Below are 20,400 nucleotides of genomic sequence, written 5' to 3'. Positions count from 1 at the left end.
AAATTATGTATTTCAACACCATGGAATACCAGTCAGCTTTAAGAAGAGTAAAAAGACATCTGTTTTAGAAGTGATTTGGAGAAATGTGACATAGTATGGAATAGTATACATAGTAAGATTTCTTTCTCTCTGTAAAAGCTTAGTATACACGCTGACAAAGTCTAAATGAACCAGTATCAACAGCCACTATGGAAAACAGTATGGAGGTTCCTCAGAAAACTAAAAATAGAATTACCATATGATAGAGCAATCCCACTCCTGGGCATATATCCAGACAAAACTACAATGCAAAAAGATACATGCACCTCCATGTTCACAGCAGCACTATTCACAACAGCCAAGACATGGAAACAACCTAAATGTCCATGACAGATGAATGGATAAAGAAGATGTGGTACATATATACAATGGAATGCTACTCAGCCATAAAAAAGAATGAAATAATGCCATTTGTAGCAACATGGATGCAACTAGAGATTATGATACTAAGTGAAGTAAGTCAGAAAGAGAAAGACAAATACCATATGATATCACTTATATGTGGCATCTAAAATATGACACAAACGAACCTATCTACAAAACAGAAACAGATTCACAGACGTAGAGAACAGACTTGCGGTTGCCAAGGGTGGGGGTGGGGGAGGGATGGAGTGGGAGTTTGGGATTAGCAGATGCAAACTATTCTGTATAGAACGGATAGACAACAAGATCTTACTGTATAGCATGGGGAACTATATTCAATATCCTGTGATAAACCGTAATGGAGTAGGATATGAAAAAGAATTTATGTATATATATAACTGAATCACTTTGCTGTACAGCAGAAATAACACAATATTGTAAATCAACTCTACTTCAATTAAAAAATAAAATAATAAATAAAACAAAATAAAATTCATAAACAAACAAACAAACCAGTATCATTCTCTTGACAGTGATTATCACAGGGGAGGGATGGGGATTGCTGAAGAACTTCCTGCCCCCAATTGATGTTTCTGTAGTGTGTACTTTTTTGTTGTTGTTGGTTTCTTTTACAGTGACTATTTAAAACTTTTGGTAAAAACATTAAAATAGATAACTGTAAAGAAAAACTGTATGCCCATATCATTTCTTAACATTATTAGAAATTTGGTCTTAGAAACAAGTTTTCAAATACAACCAATATTACTCATATTCCTCCTGGAAATCAAGTATTCCTTACTTCAACTGATCTGGGTCACTGGGCCAAAATTATAGAGATCAAGTTCTAATTGTATGATTACACAAATGCTTACTTAACATGCCTCACACAGACGGATCTTTTGTTAAAAATAATGCTTTCCTATTTTTACTGATAATTCCCAATAAGAAGCCACAGCACCCAGCTAGTCTGATCCAGGAGAGCTGGATGGGCATTCAAAAGGGGCTGTGGCATAGTTCAAAAAGAGTCATGTACCAAAATGTTCATTGCAGCTCTATTTACAATAGCCAGGACATGGAAGCAACCTAAGTGTCCATCATCGGATGAATGGATAAAGAAGATGTGGCACATATATACAATGGAATATTACTCAGCCATAAAAAGAAATGAAATGGAGGTATTTGTAATGAGGTGGATGGAGTTAGAGTCTGTCATACAGAGTGAAGTAAGTCAGAAAGAGAAAAACAAATACAGTATGCTAACACATATATATGGAATCTAAGGGAAAAAAAAAAGGCCATGAAGAACCTAGTGGCAAGAAGGGAATAAAGACACAGACCTACTAGAGAATGGACTTGAGGATATGGGGAGGGGGAGGGGTGAGATGTGACAGGGTGAGAGAGTGGCATGGACATATATACACTATCAAATGTAAAATAGATAGCTAGTGGGAAGCAGCCGCATAGCACAGGGAGATCAGCTCGGTGCTTTGTGACCACCTAGAGGGGTGGGATGGGGAGGGTGGGAGGGAGGGAGATGCAAGAGGGAAGAGATATGGGAACATATGTATATGTACAACTGATTCACTTTGTTATAAAGCAGAAACTAACACACCATTGTAAAGCAATTATACTCCAATAAAGATGTTTAAAAAAAAAAAAAAAAAAGGGGCTGTGGTTTGTCCTGGGCAACACCCTTTCATGTTTTCTGTGCCAGTTTCACAACCATAAAATGGGAAGAAAAGGGTAGCTTATTTATTCTCTAAACTCAAAGGAAGATTGTAAGTACTGATTGAAGCTAAAAGGACACTTAGAAGATGAAGAGCTTGTGGTATTATGACCAGGGCCTGACTTTATGAAAAATATGGCTGTTTTTCTAGTACAAATTAAAGCAAGAGACAGATGGAAGTGATAAGAGCTATTTAAGGCTGTGATGTCGGGGTGTGATAGCGCAGGCAGCCTGACCACGGTCTGTTATTATAGGTCATTGTTTCACAGCTGTGATTCCCAGGGATGGCAGCAGAGGACAGGGAGCGTGGCAAACCCTACCAGCATGGGTAACCCTTTATGTCATTATAATACTGAGTAGGCCAGAGCAGCTAGATGGATATCTACACGAACTCATCACTTCTTATATAGGCAAAAAAGTATTGTACACTCGTGCTTGGTCAAGAGGAACAACCTCATAATCAAATTGCCAAGAATGTAACTTATTAGCTCTGGAAAATCCAAACCTGATAGTGTGACCCTTTAATAAATAGCACGTAACTTATTTTCCTCTACAAAAAGTAGACATGTTAAATGTGGAAAATTGTGAAACAAAGATAAGCAAAACTAGCAGCAGTAATAGAAAGAAGGTTACTTATAACTGTATCACTGAGAGGTAACTAGCACCAAAAATTTTGGCTTATGTCTTTACAATTCACCCATTTGTTTATCCATCCAATGTACATATGTATATGTATGCATATGTGTGTGGATGCATGTATGTATTTTTATATATGTAAAATTCGTTAAACAAATGACATCATCATGTTCATACTAACTTAAAATAGAAACCTAATTGTATGTACTTGTAAACTACGTTGTGATCAACATCCTTGTAGTTAAATCTTTGTGTGTAATTTTACTTCCTTAGAATAAATGATCAGACATGGAATTGCTGTATAAACGGTGCATGAATGAATTATAAAAAGTATTTTACATTTAACTTGAGTCTTCTCTAAACCTAGGACTTCACTAATCAAAAGTTCTTTACCCAAGATTGCTTGTTGCCCCTTAAAGTGATGTTTCTAGCTCTAGAACAGCTCAATGTTCTCATAAGTGTCTGAAATGATTCACACTTACTTTTCGAGGTTTCACCTTATCTTGCAAATCATACTGGCCAATTCCTTTATAGCTGATTCCAAGCCACCAAGGAAGTCCTTGTTTATCCTAGAAGATGGAAAACCATGAGAACCAAGACCTAATTGTTTAGTCTTCTAGAGATGAAGTAATATCTACCAATTTCATCCTTTAACAAGTATCAACAAGTCAAAATAATTTTGTCTTGGTAAACAGAACACTATTTAAAATCCTAACTTGTTATTAAAATGCTTTCTTAGAGTTTCTTCAAATAAGATCTATAAGTCAAAACCCACCAATACTATTAACACCATCAAAACGAAAGTAGCATTATTGTTAGGATTAAACAGTTGGAGCGAAGAAATAAAATGTAAGTAATTCAACCAGGAATTAATCCAGAGTACAAAGCCAGTTAACCACTGGGGGAAAAAAAAAAAAAAGAAGAAGAGAAAGAAAAAGAAAAAAAGCTGTTCTCTTGATTAGTAACCAGCTATATAAAGGTCAGAGAAGTTTCCAAAGAATTACAATGATGAGAAAAGTGGTTCGAAATCCTAATGTTTATAATATACTGAACAAATGAACATGGGAATACTAAAAAATTCTTTGGGTGAATTACATGATTCAAAGACGAGATGCTTGAATAATGACTTTGAGGTACCTATGGGGAGGGGAGGAATACATTTTTTTTCATAAATTTATCTTTTAGGTCTTGCCAAAGAAAGGGATATATACTGACATAGGGAAAGAAAAACTTGGGCTTAAACATATACCCATATGCAAACAAATTAAGAATCAGTAGAAATTAAAGTGGAATTGGTACATATTTTTAGTACAAGGTGTCCTCATTATACAGGTATTATCCAATTCCCCACCATTTTGAATTGCAAACACTGTCAGAACTTGAAAAGTCACTCAAGATTGATCAAGTATAAAATTATTCCTCTTTCAAACAAGACTCTCTTCTTAACAATATGCTTTACCCTCTATCATCTCAAAATATTTCTTAGTCAATCTCTCCCTGTGTATAAACAACTGAAAGAGTACTACACAAATATAAAACATACCAATTGAAAATGGGTACTGCAAATCCTGTAAAAACTTGAGGATTTTATGAAGCTGCTGAAATGATACTGGATGATTCTTCAATGATTCTCATACAAAGGCACTATCAAATGAACATCTAGTAGCATTAGAAAGGTGCACAATTGGAAAAGAGAAAAATCAGCAAAAGTAGCTAAAAGATTAGGTGTGCCAAAAGAGAATGATCTGAATATTTTAGGGCTAATAGAGGCTTCAGGAACACATTTGAACACAGCTAGTATTTTGCAAAAATAATGTGTTTTATGATTTGCTAAAAATGACAAGATATAATCAGGCTTTTGTTTTTTTAAGAAAATCAATCCTATTCTAAATGCTGAAATTTCTAGAGATAATTTACATATATATGCATATTGATTTATGTGATTTTAGAAAGTTGGTGTTGTTCACTAACTCTCATAAAATAACACAGGCATGATGAAAACTCTGTCATATAAAAGTATTTACCTTTACTGCATAATAATGGACTCCATAGGTCGGTAGAGCTTCTACTATTTTCATATACCTATGGAAAATGAATATATATTATAACCTCTTATTAAATTAGTTGGAGGGCCCTTTTGGGAAAAGTGATCTAAAGAAACACAATTTGTATCTACTTTCCTCATTATAACCTTGTCTTTGACTAAAGTAGAAATAGAATAAACCACTCCAGGGAGTAATATATTTTACTTTATCCAAATGTTGGGAGGTTGTTAACAAAAATTCAATTTCAAAAAGCTATAGGAAATGTTATTTTCTGCATATTAAAATTTCTATGGCTTAGAAACATATTGTACTTTATTATAAACCCAAACTGCAAGTATTTTTAAACTAGCACCTAATGATGCAAGTCATGAGAACAAATTTTGGGTCATGCTCATAATAAATAAAAAATAAAGCTTATTTTCTGCTTGCTGTAAATTAAGCAAACATGCTATAATAAAAACATGGTGGTTTTTATTACTGATGGTGGTACACTTTTAGAAATTTATACTTAACTTTTAAGTCAAACCTCTTAGAAATATATTTTTTAAAACAGTGAATTTCATTATATGCTAACCTGATTTTTAAAAATATGCACCCCCTCAAAACAATTAAAGTGATGATGTACCTCTTGTTATTTTCAATTCAACAAGTATTTACTGTATACCTTTAAGACTTTATGGAGTAGACTAAATTGTGTAAGATTTCCTCTCTGCCCACAAAAAATTGAGGTTCCTGTATGGTACAAGTGGACTCTTTAATAACATTTGGAGATCAATGGCTCTGGACCTTGTAATCAATAATGTGATAACTTTTTAAAGTAAAAGGTCTACACGTTAGTGAATATAAAAAGTTAGGGGGACTTCCCTGGTGGCGCAGTGGTTAAGAATCCGTCTGCCAATGCAGGGGACAAGGGTTCGAGCCCCGGTCCGGGAAGATCCCACATGCCACGGAGCAACTAAGCCCGTTGCTACAACTACTGAGCCTGTGCTCTAGAGCCCGTGAGTCACAACTACTGAGCCCGCGTGCCACAACTACTGAAGTCCGTGTGCCTAGAGCCCGTGCTCCGCAACAAGAGAAGCTACCGCAATGAGAAGCCCGCACACCGCAACGAAGAGTAGCCCCCGCTCGCTGCAACTAGAGAAAGCCCGCGTGCAGCAATGAAGACCCAACGCTGCTAAAAGTAAATAAATAAAATAAATAAATTTATTTTTTTTAAAAAAAGGTAGATGTGCCAAGGCCAGGCAGCAATTACACTGCACAGCCAGGATTCCAGCAAAGTGAGTCGGATTCCACAGTCTAGAGCCTTAACTACCAAGTTAGACAGTCTCTTATTTGCAGCCACAATGATAATGATCAAAGGAAGTAAGAGGGTGCTGCATTTCAACAAGGACAGTTCATAATACACATTAACCTAACCTAAAATCCTTCATGGAAATTCTTATTCCTTTTTGTTTTCCAGTTCAGAAAACAGGCACAAGTCAGGGATTCAACTTCAGGCTGTTAACTTCTCATTTCTGCCTTGAAGATCACAGCAGGTGCACTATGATAAAAAGGAGATGAATGCAAGAGCAGGGATGTGGGGGAAATCTATACACTGACCAGGGGAATAGTGATCGCCAAGTCCTTATTTCACTTCTCACATGCTCTGAGCTATATTCAGCAGATTTTTTTTTTAAACTTCTATGGCCATAAAAGTTATTCTATTGTACAATTACTATAGCAATAATGCTACATTAGTTTTTACAATTCAAAAATTTTTAAATTATAAATTTCCTTTTTACAATTTAAAAACTTCAATGTAGCCTGTGAACTGTTCTTAATAAATGACGGTAACTCTATAGGTCTAAAAAGCAGAAATCTATCATTATGGTCTGCTGTTGGTACCATAAAGAAACATTATCCAACACCGACACTGCGTGCTCCATCCAAAATAGAGTCACAAACCAGGTGACAAAACACGGCCTCCAGATAGATGTTGTTTGGCTCATGTTGTACTAAAATTTTCTTAAAATTACTTTGCAATGTTTAAAATTAGGATTTAAAAATCGTAATTTCCAGCTTTTCTTGAAAAACATCAGATGATCTGGCAACATTATGCCTGAATGCTGACGCTGAGTAGTCTTGTAAATAGCCAGGGAAAAAGCTCTCTAGTTCACCACAGTCCCCACCACTCCCTATTGCCTACACTTGGCCTATGATTTCTCATTTTTGTCACCTGTCTGACACTGGTAGGCATCTGAATTGATGACACCAAAGTCTGGAATGACCCAAGACACTTTATAATTCATGGTAAGATACTTCTAACCAGGTGAGTACTATATGCACACAAACTACACAAGAGAAATCATTTCAGATGACTTTCTCAAACGGAAGACATTACAACCATATCTAAGCAAAAAGAAAGATACTTACTGAACCACAGCTTGACCCCGAGTCAGACCTTTGATTTTCAAATAATGCTCAATTACCCTGTCCTCACTGTAAAACAAGGAAATGAAAAGTAGAGCAATGCATGACTGTATGAGGTACAGATCCAATTTCAAGGTTCTCAGGTGGCCTACTTGAAACACTTGAGAAAGAAGGCCTAGGCCAACTTGTTTGGAAGACAGAAGCTGGTTGACTTTTGTTTTTGTAGGATATGGACTATATGGACTCCTGAAGCTCAGCCATTTGACCTTGTCTCGATTTTATACAATTTTATATAATACACTTATATAATATGTGAATTTTGAAAAACTTAAGTTATTAGAAAAGGAAACATAATATCAATCATCAAATAAAAAACTAATATTCTCTCCCATAACTGAATGGAATATAACAAATAAAAAATAATGTTATTAAACGCTAGTCAGAGAGCCTTGCTGGGGAAATTAAAAGGGTTTTTTAGAGAGATCAGCAAGTGTAAAGTATTACAGACATTTTCCTTAAATTGTTCAGAAAGAATTAAAAATGCTTCTGAGTGAGTGTTCAATCTAAAATATTCTACTGTCAGTACTTGTGGACATAATACTTTAGAAGAAAACCCTTCATTATCGTCTTAGAATAAAACTTTTTGACTAGAAAGGAGAAACAGGCTGAAGTCTGGTCACCTTTGACATCATTCAGTTATTTACCCACCTTTCAGACTGGTAGCTCGTTAGTCATATCTCAAGTATAACTGAGAAGAATAAACGTTTTTATCTCTATACAACCAATAAGCAACAGTGATTGGTCTTTGCTTTTTATCCTTAAGAAACTATCACTTAACAATGATTCATTTAGAAGGTTCCAGACTCAGGATGCAATGTAGCCTCAGTATCCACTCTCACTATTGACTTGGGAAATATTCCAACTTTCATATTACAGCTATTCATGTTGAATATTTATTTTGTAACTAGTTTTTTAGTGGAAAGGAAAACCATCTTCAGGATTTACAGCCTTAAATCGAGGAAAATATATTTAAAGGGAATGTAAGTAATTCAAGGGGAGAAAACGTACTTTTCTAGGAAAAATGTTGCATGGGAAATGGGTACTATGGATTCATTAAAATACAGACAAATACACAACTCAAAATAGACAATGACTTCTGGCTGTAGAGGAAACCTCTGATCATTCAGGTTGTTTCTGTTTATTATGAACGCCTCTGTTCAAGGAAATCTGTATTTTATACCACTTGTATTGCACTCTGCCAGATTAAGCCTGCATTATACAGTGACTGCACATATACTGAGCATGGTTCACTTAAAAGCACACTCTACAAATGTATTATGCACTTGAATGAGAAGGCACATGGCCACTCTTCACACATGACTACAGTCTTGGGACAATGATCTCCAGAGAGATTTGATAAGACCTTTTCACTGGAAGGATCAGGGTCTACTTATGATTTGACTGACACGTACGATGGGCAGTTTGATAGTTTCCTCACTTATATTTCTTTTAGTTCCCTGAAGAGCATGCCGTTCTCAGTGGAGGTTACTGTAACAGGGTCACCGGCAATCTTGTCGTGGCTTACCAGTAGGCAAGGGAGGGGTGCTCCTGCAGAGTTTTGGTTGGAAAGGCTGGTAATGTCTTTAAATCTTTCCTGGCATTTTCATCACTAAAAAGAAAAGTAAGACAGTATGTCAGTCGTTGTTACCTAAAAGATTACCCAAGCTGGTCACCACATGAAATCTGAAAAGTAACAATAGCACATTGGGTTCTGTCAAATGTTACTGTCAGCATACATAAGGCTATATAGACTTTAACTAAAGACAGCCCCCAAATGGACAACGAACCTGATGAGATTTTAAAGTCTTTAAAAGACAAAAAAAAAAATTTTAAATACTATTAAATTGCCATAATCCCATTTTCCTTACTTATAAAGTCCATTTTTATTGTATATTTCCTATATGTATCTATTTTATTATTGATACATAATTATTACTATAACTGTGCACACTTTATATTCTACTTTTATGCAGCATTCTTCAAATTTCATTATACACTTTCTCCACACTCCTGTAGTACCCTCATAATTATTTTTAGTGGTTATATAATATTCACAATGTTGGAACACTGGTTATCCTAAAACCATTCACATAGAATCACCATTTTTTATAATAGCTATCATTGCAATAAAAAGGTTTGAGTGTAGACCTTTCTATTACTCGTCTGTTACTTCCTTACCACTCTCTGAAATAAAATGGACCAAGTCGGCCATCTGCGGAAATCACTTGGATAGAAGATGACTTGAGGGACTTCCCTGGTGGCTCAGCGGTTAAGAATCCGCCTGCCAATGCAGGGTTTGATCCCTGGTCCAGGAAGATCCCACATGCCGCGGAGCAACTGAGCTCGTGCACCACAACTGCTGAGCCTGTGCCCTAGAGCCCGTGAGCCACAACTAGTGACCCCACGTGCCTAGAGCCCGTGCTCTGCAACAAGAGAAGCCACTGCAAAGAGAAGCCCACGCACCGCAACAAAGAGTAGCCCCCGCTCGCTGCAACTAGAGAAAGGCTGTGTGCAGCAACAAAGACCCAACGCAGCCAAAAATAAATAAATTAATTAAAATAAAATTAAAATTAAAATTAAAAAAAAAAGATGACTTGAAAATGTGTTTCTAATGAAATCCAAGGAAGTTATCCCTCAAACTGCAACAAGTGAACTAAAATGTACCTCATGAAACAGCAGCTAATTTTAAAATGGCAAAATTCTGGGAATACAGGCAATATTTTATAATAACTATAAATGGAGTACAATCTTTAAAACCTGTGAATCTCTATGTCATACACTTGAAACATAATATTGTAAATCAACTATATCTCAGTTAAAAACAATAATACAATGAAAACAAAACCAAACCAAAAAAAATGGCAAAATTCTGGTTGTGAAAAGAGAAGGGTGTGGGTGGGATAGGGAGGGTGGGGGAGAGATGCAAGAGGGAGGGGATATATGTATATGTATAGCTGATTCACTTTGTTATACAGCAGAAACTAACACACCACTGTAAAGAAATTATACTCCAAAAAAGATGTTAAAAAAAAAGAGAAGGGTGTGGTCTTTAAGGAACTTAACAGAAGGGAGAACAGGTAATATGACCCAGTCAGGTTTGTCCTGCACAGTGTGAGAAGAGTCCCAAGTATTTAAGGAGGCAGTCTCTGATGAAACAGACATGACTCTCTGGGGTTCATTACAGCCTAGGATAAGCCCATTAAAGAGTTACTCAAAATCATGATTACCCTGGTGTTCATCAAACAGCATACTGGTAACTTTTTTCCACTTACTTGCCACCTCTCCGTATCTTTGCCACTAGCAACTCTTTGTTGAGGTTACCAAGAGCACCATGAAATGCACTTCTAGGGCACTGTTCACCTCATGGAAGTCCCATCACAACTCTTCCCATGTGGTAGGTAGTATTATTATCCAGACTACTTCACAGGTATGAGTTTGAGGTTTAGAGAGGCTAAGCCTCTTGTTCAATATCTCTCAGCTACTATGTGGAGGAGCCAGAAGGCTTCAAAGGCCAAGACCATAAACACTGTATTCTATTACCTGATTCCCTGAAAGACTCCCAGAGCAGCGTCCTGGGACATTCTCATCTCTGGCAAGGCAGAACTCCCCTTCACCCTCACCTCTACTTATAAATGAAAACTCTGAACTGATTAGTTGCAAAATCCATCACTCAAGCATTTTTACATTAGCTTCCCCAGGGTTTGCCCCAATGTGAATCGTGATACTGAAAGAGATGAACCCCCAGCTGTAGGACTAAACACTGAACTCAAGGTCAATCTCCTCCCAAAGCATTTATTCAATTACCTAGATCAAATGTTATACGTCAAACTAGGGAACCAAGTATGGCCTGCAGACAGGCTTTGTTTGGTCCACGTTGCACTGTGCTGGATTAGAAATTGCTCTCTCCTGTCACTTGATCAGGCTTGGTGTAACTGGTTCTCCTTCAATGTCTACAGAAGGTTTGTTTACTGGTTCTATCCCAAGTTTCCCCACCAGGCCACAGGGCAATCAGGTGAACCCACTGAGCAACCTGTACATAAACTTACTTTCAGTAAGAACAGATAGAGTTGAGTGTCAACTAGCTTAGAGATGGTATGATTTGTACCTGTCAATGCTACACTTCAAAACTAGGCTTGGGGCCCTTCCTAAAGGTGAGAGATCCGACTTTACAAATTACTCCAGGAAATGAAAAGTCACTTGGCTCCCATTCTTACATAAGGATAAATCTCTCTATTCATTTGAAATCTGAGCAGTATGGCTTAACCACATTGACAATCTCGGGAAACTGGTTTGGGCTTCCTGAAAACCAAAATATATACCACAATCGTATTTAATCATAGTAAAGGTCACCTGTCAACTCCCAGTAATGATATTTATTTCTCTTCATAATTTCTTTTATGCTCTGTCCTTCAAATCCCATTTCCTTTTCAAAGAGGTTGGCTTATGAATTTTTTGTGAAGGGCAAATACCTGTACATGTTCTAAAGTGAAAGACTAAGGATAACACTTTTTGTTTTTTTTGTTTTTTTGTTTTTTTAAAGTATTTGTTTATTTATTTATTTATGGCTGTGTTGGGTCTTCGTTTCTGTGTGAGGGCTTTCTCTAGTTGCGGCAAGCGGGGGCCACTCTTCATCGCGGTGCACGGGCCTCTCACTATCGCGGCCTCTTGTTGCGGAGCACAGGCTCCAGACGCGCAGGCTCAGTAGTTGTGGCTCATGGGCCCAGTTGCTCCGCGGCATATGGGATCTTCCCAGACCAGGGCTCGAACCCGTGTCCCCTGCATTGGCAGGCAGACTCTCAACCACTGCGCCACCAGGGAAACCCCACTTATTGTTATTAATCATCACCACCAACCACATCTGTGTTATCTTCTGGGTTCATGTGAACTGTGTGCTGTGTTCCAAGAGCTCAGCCTCACATTCACTTATTTCTTTGAATTACAGTTAATTTTGTGGCAATCAAGACCTACTAGAGCAGAAGAAAAGAAGCTGCTATTTACCATAAATTCACTTATTCATTTAGCAAATACGTATTAAGTGTATACTGCATGCTGAGCACATAGAAACAAGTGTCATATGACGAAGTTGCTTTTAACTTATACAAATGTAGTCAGCCAAAGGAGAGAGGAGAGAGGGGAATGAAATAAGAGGGAAATTTTATCCATCATTTTATTCAGCAAGCTCATGGTTGAGAATAAGTGTGAAACGGGAGACTTGAAGTTGCTGTCCTTTAAGATGATTTTAGTTCCTGTGTCCTTAAAGCACCAGTCTCTCAATATACTGAGATTTTTCTAGTATTTAAGCATTTAACACATGTCCGCTAAACACACAACTTGTGTATCTAGTGACTAACAAGAAATAGCTACATGTTACAACTGGAGAAAAATACTACCTGTGTTGGATATATTGAAAGATGAACTTTGGCCTTCGACATGTCACTTTCCCAAGGAGTTTTTAATTTTAACTATGCACCATTAGAACCTACCCTAGTCCTAAGATGCGATAAGACATTATACATCTGGAAATGGTGACTAAATAAATCAATAAATTACCAAACGTTAATCACAAGGCAGCATCCTAAATAACAATGAATATTTACTCATTAAGACTTTTTTGGGATACTAATCAATCACTGGGAAGCAACTAAAATGTGCATTAATAGGCAAGTGGCTTAGGGATCATTTTAAGGAGAGTTTAGACTATTTCAAAAGGAATATAATTGAATAGGTGGAGCACAAGGGATTGGGGGGGGCGTGAAACTATTCTGAATAATACTGTAATCATGGACGTATTTGTCAAAAGCTGTAGAACACAGAGTGAACCATGATTTGACTATGGACTTTAGTTAATAATACTCTGTCAGGGGGGGCTTCCCTGGTGGCGCAGTGGTTGAGAATCTGCCTGCCAATGCAGGGGACATGGGTTCGAGCCCTGGTCTGGGAAGATCCCACATGCTGCGGAGCAATTAGGCCCGTGAGCCACAACTACTGCGCGTCTGGAGCCTGTGCTCCGCAACTAGAGAGACCACAATAGTGATAGGCCCGCGCACCGCGATGAAGAGTGGCCCCCGCTTGCCGCAACTAGAGAAAGCCTTCGCACAGAAACGAAGACCCAACACAGCCAAAAAGAAATAAATATAAATAAATTTTTAAAAAAATCTGTCAGTATTGATTCATCACTTGTAACAAATGTACCACACTAATGCAAGATGTTACTGATAGGGGAAACTGTGAAGAGAGGGAGGGGGGAAGGAGAGAGGATATATGAGAACTCTCCATACTTTCTGCTCAATTTTTGTGTAAACCTAAAACTGCTCTAAAAACTGAAGTCTATTAATTTTTTTAAAAAAAGGTAAAAAAATAAATATACTTTAAATTAGTGGTTCTTAACTGGGGCAATTTTGCCCCTTGGGGGATATTTAGCAATGTCTTAAGACATTTTTTTGACAGTCACAATTGGGGAAGGAGGTGTTACTGGCATCTACTGAGCTGAGGCCAGGATGCTACCATACATCCTACAATACACAAGATGGGCCCCCAGCAACAAAGAATTATCTTGCCCCAAATGTTAATAGTGTTGAGGGTTGAGAAACCCTGATTTGGATGATTATAAAACTCCTGATAATTCAACCCTAAAACTTCTAATTGTATTGTATCTTTCAGACTTAAGAATTTTTCTTTTGTGTCACTCTTAGACTATTAAATATTAGAATATAAATATATCTTAGATGCAACTCTCTAATAGGAGCCAAGTGAGAGAAGCATTAGAAATCCAACTGTCTAAGCCAGCTGAGTAAGGCAAGTCAAGCTCAGCAGCAGACACAGGGACACAATGGGGACTTGATGCGGACCATGAGGAAGAGAAGAGAACATTACCCACTTGAAGTTACTTAGGATATAGATTTGACTGTGTGTGACAGAGATCAACACTTTAATTTCTCTTTACGTACAAGTTAGAGCTAGAATAGCATGAAGTGTTCAGGGACCGAAACTCTTGCTGCTTCACCATTCGTGGGGTTCTGCTGTCCTTCACATGGTCCCAGATAGCCCACCACCACGTCCACCTTTTAGCCATCACGTAGTGGAAAAAGAATAAAGGAGGACATACCCACTCTTTTAGGGGCAAAACCTGAAAGCTGCCCACTTCCCCTAATCCCACTGGCCAGAAAAATCACAAGGCTCTTGATAATTGCAAGGGACACTGAGATATGTAGTTTTTATTTTGGGCAGCCACATGTCTCGCTAAAAATTTTACTAATATGGAGCAAAGGGAGATTGGATACTGAGGAAACAATCAGCTGCCACTGCTGATGGGGAACCACCACTCAGATCAATGTAATTTCTGCCACGTGGGAATGTGGATCCACTATTGCCTAATGATTGCACTTTCTTCAAAAATAAGGCAAAATCTCAGAGTTTTACCTAGAATGTCTGAATTTTAAAATATTGCCTCAACCAAAAAACAAAAAAGTAAAGCCAAAAATAAAAAGTAAAGCATTGTGCATAAAACATACCTGCGGACCATCACTATCGCTTTGCAACTTCTGACAAACTATTAGTAAAGAATGTATAGGGAGGCCCTTCTCAGTTCAGCTTGGTTTCTAGTTTCAGATAATTGACTTACAGTGCAAAACACCAGTAGGGCATGAGTAAATGAGACACATAAATAATTTTGACAAATGTGGAATCTGGACCATCCCAAAAGATTACTTTCTCAGGAAAAAACACAGCCTTAATTTCTTTGTGTTAGAAAAGGTTCCTATTAATCCTCCAAATCTGTTCATCTGTGCTACTGCAAAATATCCTTTCTTGTGAATACACAACATCACTTTCTATAAGGACCTATTAACACAGGAAACTTCTAACAAGCCACCACCAATAAGGAGGTGATTGAGCTGGGGACCTGTCTATGACACTAAAAGAGGACCAAAAAGATGGCTGAGACAGACGACCTGGCAGCAAAATGGGTTAAATCGTTCAACAAGCAGTGCACAAGTAGAAACCCAAATGGCCAACAGGTAGAAGCAAGTGTTCAGCTTTACAAGTACTCAGGGAAATGCAAATTAAACCTTCAATGAATTACCACTTTACACACGACTGCACTGAGGTTACACGAAGATGAAGGGCGATAGAACTCCCATCCATTGCTGTGGAAAGCCAACTGACATGATCATTTTGGAAATTTGCATACCCCATGACCCAGAGATCCTTTCCTAGGTATACCTCTAGAGAAACTTATGCAAAAGAATAGGGTTTATAGTAGCACTGATCACAGTAAGACAAATAAAGAAAACAGCCCAAATATCCCATAACAGTAGAAATGATAAAATTACAGTATTCATACCATGGAATATCATACAGCAAACAAAATACAGACTAGCTTCACACAACATAATGAATCTCACAATATTTAGCAAAGAAGCAAGACCCAAAATAATATATACATCACCATCCCATGTATATAAGTTCGAAAGCAAGCAAAATGAAACCACAGAGAATCATACATAGGTGATACAGTATAAAGCAAAACAAGAAAATATGTTCCATACAGCCCAAGTACCTCTGGGGAAAAGAGAGGATTTTTATTGGGAAAGGGGGGTCCACTACACAGTCGGGGTGGGGTGGGATCCTGGCAACATTCCTCATGGGGTGTGGTTATGTGGCTGTGTAATTTCTAATTTGTTCTTTAAACCATTCATACATGTTTTACACATCCTTCCGGGTGATATAATTCACATCAAAAACTAAGTCAAATATGGTTAGTGGGTGAAAGCGAGGGTACCGATGAGGAAGCCCATTGCCATTTAGAGGGCAAGTGTTCGAAACACTGGTGCATTATTCTTCAGTTAATCCTGATCATTTTCAGAGTTTAGAACCTGAAGGATTTCACGTCTGAGCGGACTGACAGTAGCTGAATGCTTATTTGTCCACCCTCCGAAGAACCCCTGCGGGGGAATTTGCCTGGGAGCCAAGGCCACGTGGATCCACTGAGCTGGCCGGGGCAGCCAGGTCTGGCTTGGGCAGAGAAGGCCCCTCCTGGGGCTGACAGGCAGGCAGGGTGGGAGGCTGGGTTTATATGAATGAGGATCAACCTCAGAATCCCGAGGGCCTCTAAATAGCCGGGAGGTGAGCAAGCCTGGACGGAGATGTCTCTGCCTCATCCCAGCAGGAAACGCACTCACCCTGTCTGGACATTCTTTTTTTTTTTTTAATTTATTTATTTTTGGCTGCGTTGGGTCTTCCTTGCTGCAGGTGGGCTTTCTCTAGTTGTGGCTCACGGGCTCTAGAGCGCAGCCTCAGTAGTTGTGGCGCACGGGCTTAGTTGCTCCGCGGCATGTGGGATCTTCCCGGACCAGGGCTCGAACCCGTGTCCCCTGCATTGGCAGGCGGATTCTTAATCGCTGCGCCACCAGGGAAGTCCTGTCTGGACGTTCTTGACCCGAATGCAATGGAAGTGTTATTTTAAAGACGAACTTGACCAGAACTGCCAAGAGGGACTGCTTTCTCCAGGTCCTAGCCAAAGACAATGCCCGTAAATCTACAAGACTTGCTCCTTCTCAGTAACAAACCAGAAATTGCTATTCTTCATCCTTTCAGGAGGAATTCAGATGCCACAATGAAGAACACTGCGTTTTATCTGATTATCTAGGCTGATAATTAGATAAAATAGCTCATAATACCTCCTTTAGGTATTCCAAGTTCCTATTCTGACAGTTTTCTAGAAGGAAGCGGCCCATGACCCACCATTTAGCCACCGCAGCTCTTTTTCCCGTGATGATTCCTTTTGGCATTCCCAAGCCCCCTTTCACGGGCTCTTGTTTTTCTTTACTGACCGCAAAAGCCCTGTAGGAATGTGCCAACCTCACTCATTTTTGAGAGAGCCACATGGCTGGCAAAGCTGAGGCCACCCTTTGTGTGTGCTGGAGCAGTTGTGTGGAAACAGCCACCCCCAGCAGATGTGTGCACCTGTTTGTGCCTAATTGGGAACTTGCCCACAGTGACAATCAGCCACCTGCCATTCTCAGGCTGGAGGACGAGGGAGTGAGAGCAATTAGCAAACTGTGGTGCTGGCACTTCTGGAGCAAACAGATCACTGAATGAGATCCCTCAAAGATGGGAGCTGTCAATGCTTGGTGTGGAAGCATCCTTAGGTTTCTAGGACAGTTTAAAAAAAAAAAAAAAAAAGCCCAAGCCCCAAACTTCCCTTTTCTTTTTGATGCTAACGCTCTTCCTTATCTGAAATTCCAAGCGAAGGTGCCTAAAAAGCACGTTAAGTATAACGACCCAACGGAAATGAGCGTAGAAACATCACCAAGACATAAATTAAGCTCTTTAAAAAGTAACTTGGGACTGGAGTCTTGCATGAGTATAACTCATGCATATGCAAATGTAAAAAAGCTATAGTTAACGCCTGTTGAATACTCAAGATAAAGTCTACCATGTAGCCTAAGGGGCCTCCAAGATCTCAAGCAAGTTGTCACAGCTGGGAGCTCTATTTAATACTGTGCTATGTGCAAGCTAAAGATTTACTGTCTTTAGGAACTGGTGTAAATTAGAAACGTTTGCCAGTCTTCTGGAGTTGCCTGTACAGAGGCTGGTGATAAGCCACTTCCTTATCTATGCTTGCTAGAGAGCTGGGGTGGCCGTCAAAGTTTTGCACTATACTGAAGGAATGGGCCATGGCAATGATCATAACAGCCAGAAAAACTGTATTTAATGTCTGTTAAATGGTGTAACAGGTGTCAACTCAATTACTAAAGCATTCCAGCTGGATCCAGTGTTTAAGGAGGACAGCTTGCTTAAACATGCCATTATTAGAAGGATCTTGGATACTGAATATAAACACTAATTTCCTCGACTAATCTACCAGCGTTGATCAACACCTTGGTAGTTAGCAGTTTAAGGTATGGTCTCAGTTTACTTAGAGCATTTGTTCACTGGCCAGACTGCCTTCACATCACCTTTTTTTAATTTAAAAAAAAAATCATGTTTCTTTCAGTTATCTGGGAACTTGGCCTTCAGTGATGAATCTAGTTTATTATCTCCTTGACTTAATAACTAGGGAGTTCTAACAGTAAATTACTCTCCACTAATTCCTAGGTAAAGGGATATTAAAGGTTGACAAGCATGAGAAAACACAGTAGTTCTTACAATCCCCTGACTAGCAGCATCCGTATTATCTGAGAACTTGTTAGAAATGCAAATTCTTGGGCCAACCCCAGACCTACAGAATCAGGAGGGCAGAAGGTGGGACCCAGCAATCTGTTTAATAAATGACTTGAGAACCACAGGAACAGAATAATAGAATAAACACATCATAAAACAAAGGGAGATTTTCAAGAAAGAGATAGCAATCTACAGTTTAAAACAGGAAAGAAGGTCAAAGAGGCTGAGGACAGCCCAGGAGGTTAGTTTCACGAGACTCTTCAAGGCTGACCCAGCAGTTACACAGAGTGGATACCTTCATTCAGTCCCTAAAAAAGAAATGCTTTGAACGACAGCTCACACTCACTGAGCACTACGAGGTTTCAGAGACTGGACAAAAACCTCTCTCTACAGGTTATGCTATTATCACCAGCATCCCCATTACACAGATGTGAAAACTGAGATTTAAGAGAGATTGAAACTCACACAGCAAGAAAGTAGCAAATATGACTCCAAGCCTGTGCCTGAACCACTCTGCCTAACTCCTCTAATTCCGAAAAGAGACAGAAAATGTGGGGAGGAGGAGGTGAGGAGGAGACCGAAGGCTTTTCCCAGCTTAACTCGAGGCTTCAGAATTTATAATTATAGTGGCCTCTCATCGATTCTACTAAAGTTAGTTTCTGGGACTTCCCTGGCGGTCCAGTGGTTAATACTCCGCGCTTCCACTGCAGGGGGGCACGATTCCTGGTGGGGGAACTAAGATCCCCCATGACGCGCGGTGTGGCCGAAAAATAAAATAAAAAAAATAAAAAAATAAAAATAAAGTTAGTTTCTTCGGTGAGGATAGGCTGCATTTTTTAAACTAGATAATCTGGATTAGCCAAAAACTGGATTAAACCACAAAGATCTGAACACAGATAAGAAGACTTAATATGTGTTATCACTGAATGTTTCTTAAACCCAACCCAAACCACTACAGTCTATAGTTGTCCCCTGATAGCAAAGATACCAAATTTAGTTTAAAAAAATTTGTTTTAAGAGCCACAAAATCAGACCCCAGTCATTTTCAGCAGAATTTTAAAACAGGGCACCCAAACCCGCCTGAGAAGCCCAACACCCAACAAAGTTTCCTTAAAACACACGAGGTGTTCCTGAGGCCTGATTTTTTAATCTTGACTAAAAACTTCATAGTAAAATCTCTACCCCTGTCGAGTTCTCTCTTTTAGAGGACAGAGGGCTTGGGAGGAGCTGCAGAAAGTTGGAAACAAATTGTCATCATTCATAGTCAATCATACACCAAGGCAGAAAGCTAGGGCTCAAATCCACCCCATTCTAAAGCCACCACTGATTGTTGCAGACAGTTTAGTCAAACTGCTCACAGACTGAGACGATTTCATAATAGCTAAAATAAAGTGCCCTCCTCACTTTCCACCCCTCCAGACCAAACCCTGCCAGCTGGTTTAGGCGAGCTGAGTTGGTGTGTCCGACCCTGAGTTCACAGACGGGGGAAAACAGGGCCCGCTGACGTTAAGGACTTACCCAGGGGCGCCTCGGGGAGGTGGCGCTAGATCGAGAGGACCAGTGGCTGCTTGACTGGTTCTCCGGACTCCAGGTCAAAGTGGCGCAGCCGGGGAGGAGAAGGAAGCAGAGGAGGGAACTGGAAAGCCAGGAGGAGAGAGGAGGGGGAGGGGCCGGAAAAGCCAGGCGGGCTGGGCCAGACCTGGCCCCCTCCCCTCCCAAGTCACAGGGTCTTTCCAATCTTGGAATTTTCTTCCCACCCCATTTAAACAGTTCTTGATCACGCCTCAAGCCAAATCAGGTGGTCACCATTTGCAGAGCGGAAAATGAGACCTGAAAGGAGCCCTTCTCCTGGCCTCCCCTTAAAGCTAGGGATGTTCCCCACCACTTCTGCGAGAAGGAGGGGTGCCCTCCATTCATCTTAACCCAATGAAGCTCCTTCCCTGGGGATCAGGTGTGAGC

General features: G+C 39.4%; 1 protein-coding gene across 4 annotated transcripts in view; it reads right to left on the bottom strand.

The window, feature by feature from the left end:
• The window catches only part of FRMD4B (FERM domain containing 4B), a 347,769-nt gene that overhangs the window by 36,599 nt on the left and 290,770 nt on the right, over positions 1-20,400 (bottom strand). For all 4 annotated transcript variants that reach the window (XM_082346172.1, XM_082346169.1, XM_082346170.1 and 1 more), the window contains 4 exons: positions 8,804-8,887; positions 7,222-7,287; positions 4,789-4,846; positions 3,247-3,333 (listed from right to left, as the gene is read on the bottom strand). In XM_082346172.1, coding sequence (XP_082202298.1) covers positions 3,247-3,333; positions 4,789-4,846; positions 7,222-7,287; positions 8,804-8,887 — 295 coding nt within the window. The remainder of the gene's footprint in view (positions 1-3,246; positions 3,334-4,788; positions 4,847-7,221; positions 7,288-8,803; positions 8,888-20,400) is intronic.

Source organism: Balaenoptera borealis, assembly GCF_965194805.1.
Source record: "Balaenoptera borealis genome assembly, chromosome: 12".
Classification (NCBI taxonomy): Eukaryota; Metazoa; Chordata; class Mammalia; order Artiodactyla; family Balaenopteridae; genus Balaenoptera; species Balaenoptera borealis.
The sequence above is the reverse complement of the archived record's forward strand: the minus strand, read 5'-3'. Positions and strand labels throughout refer to the sequence as shown.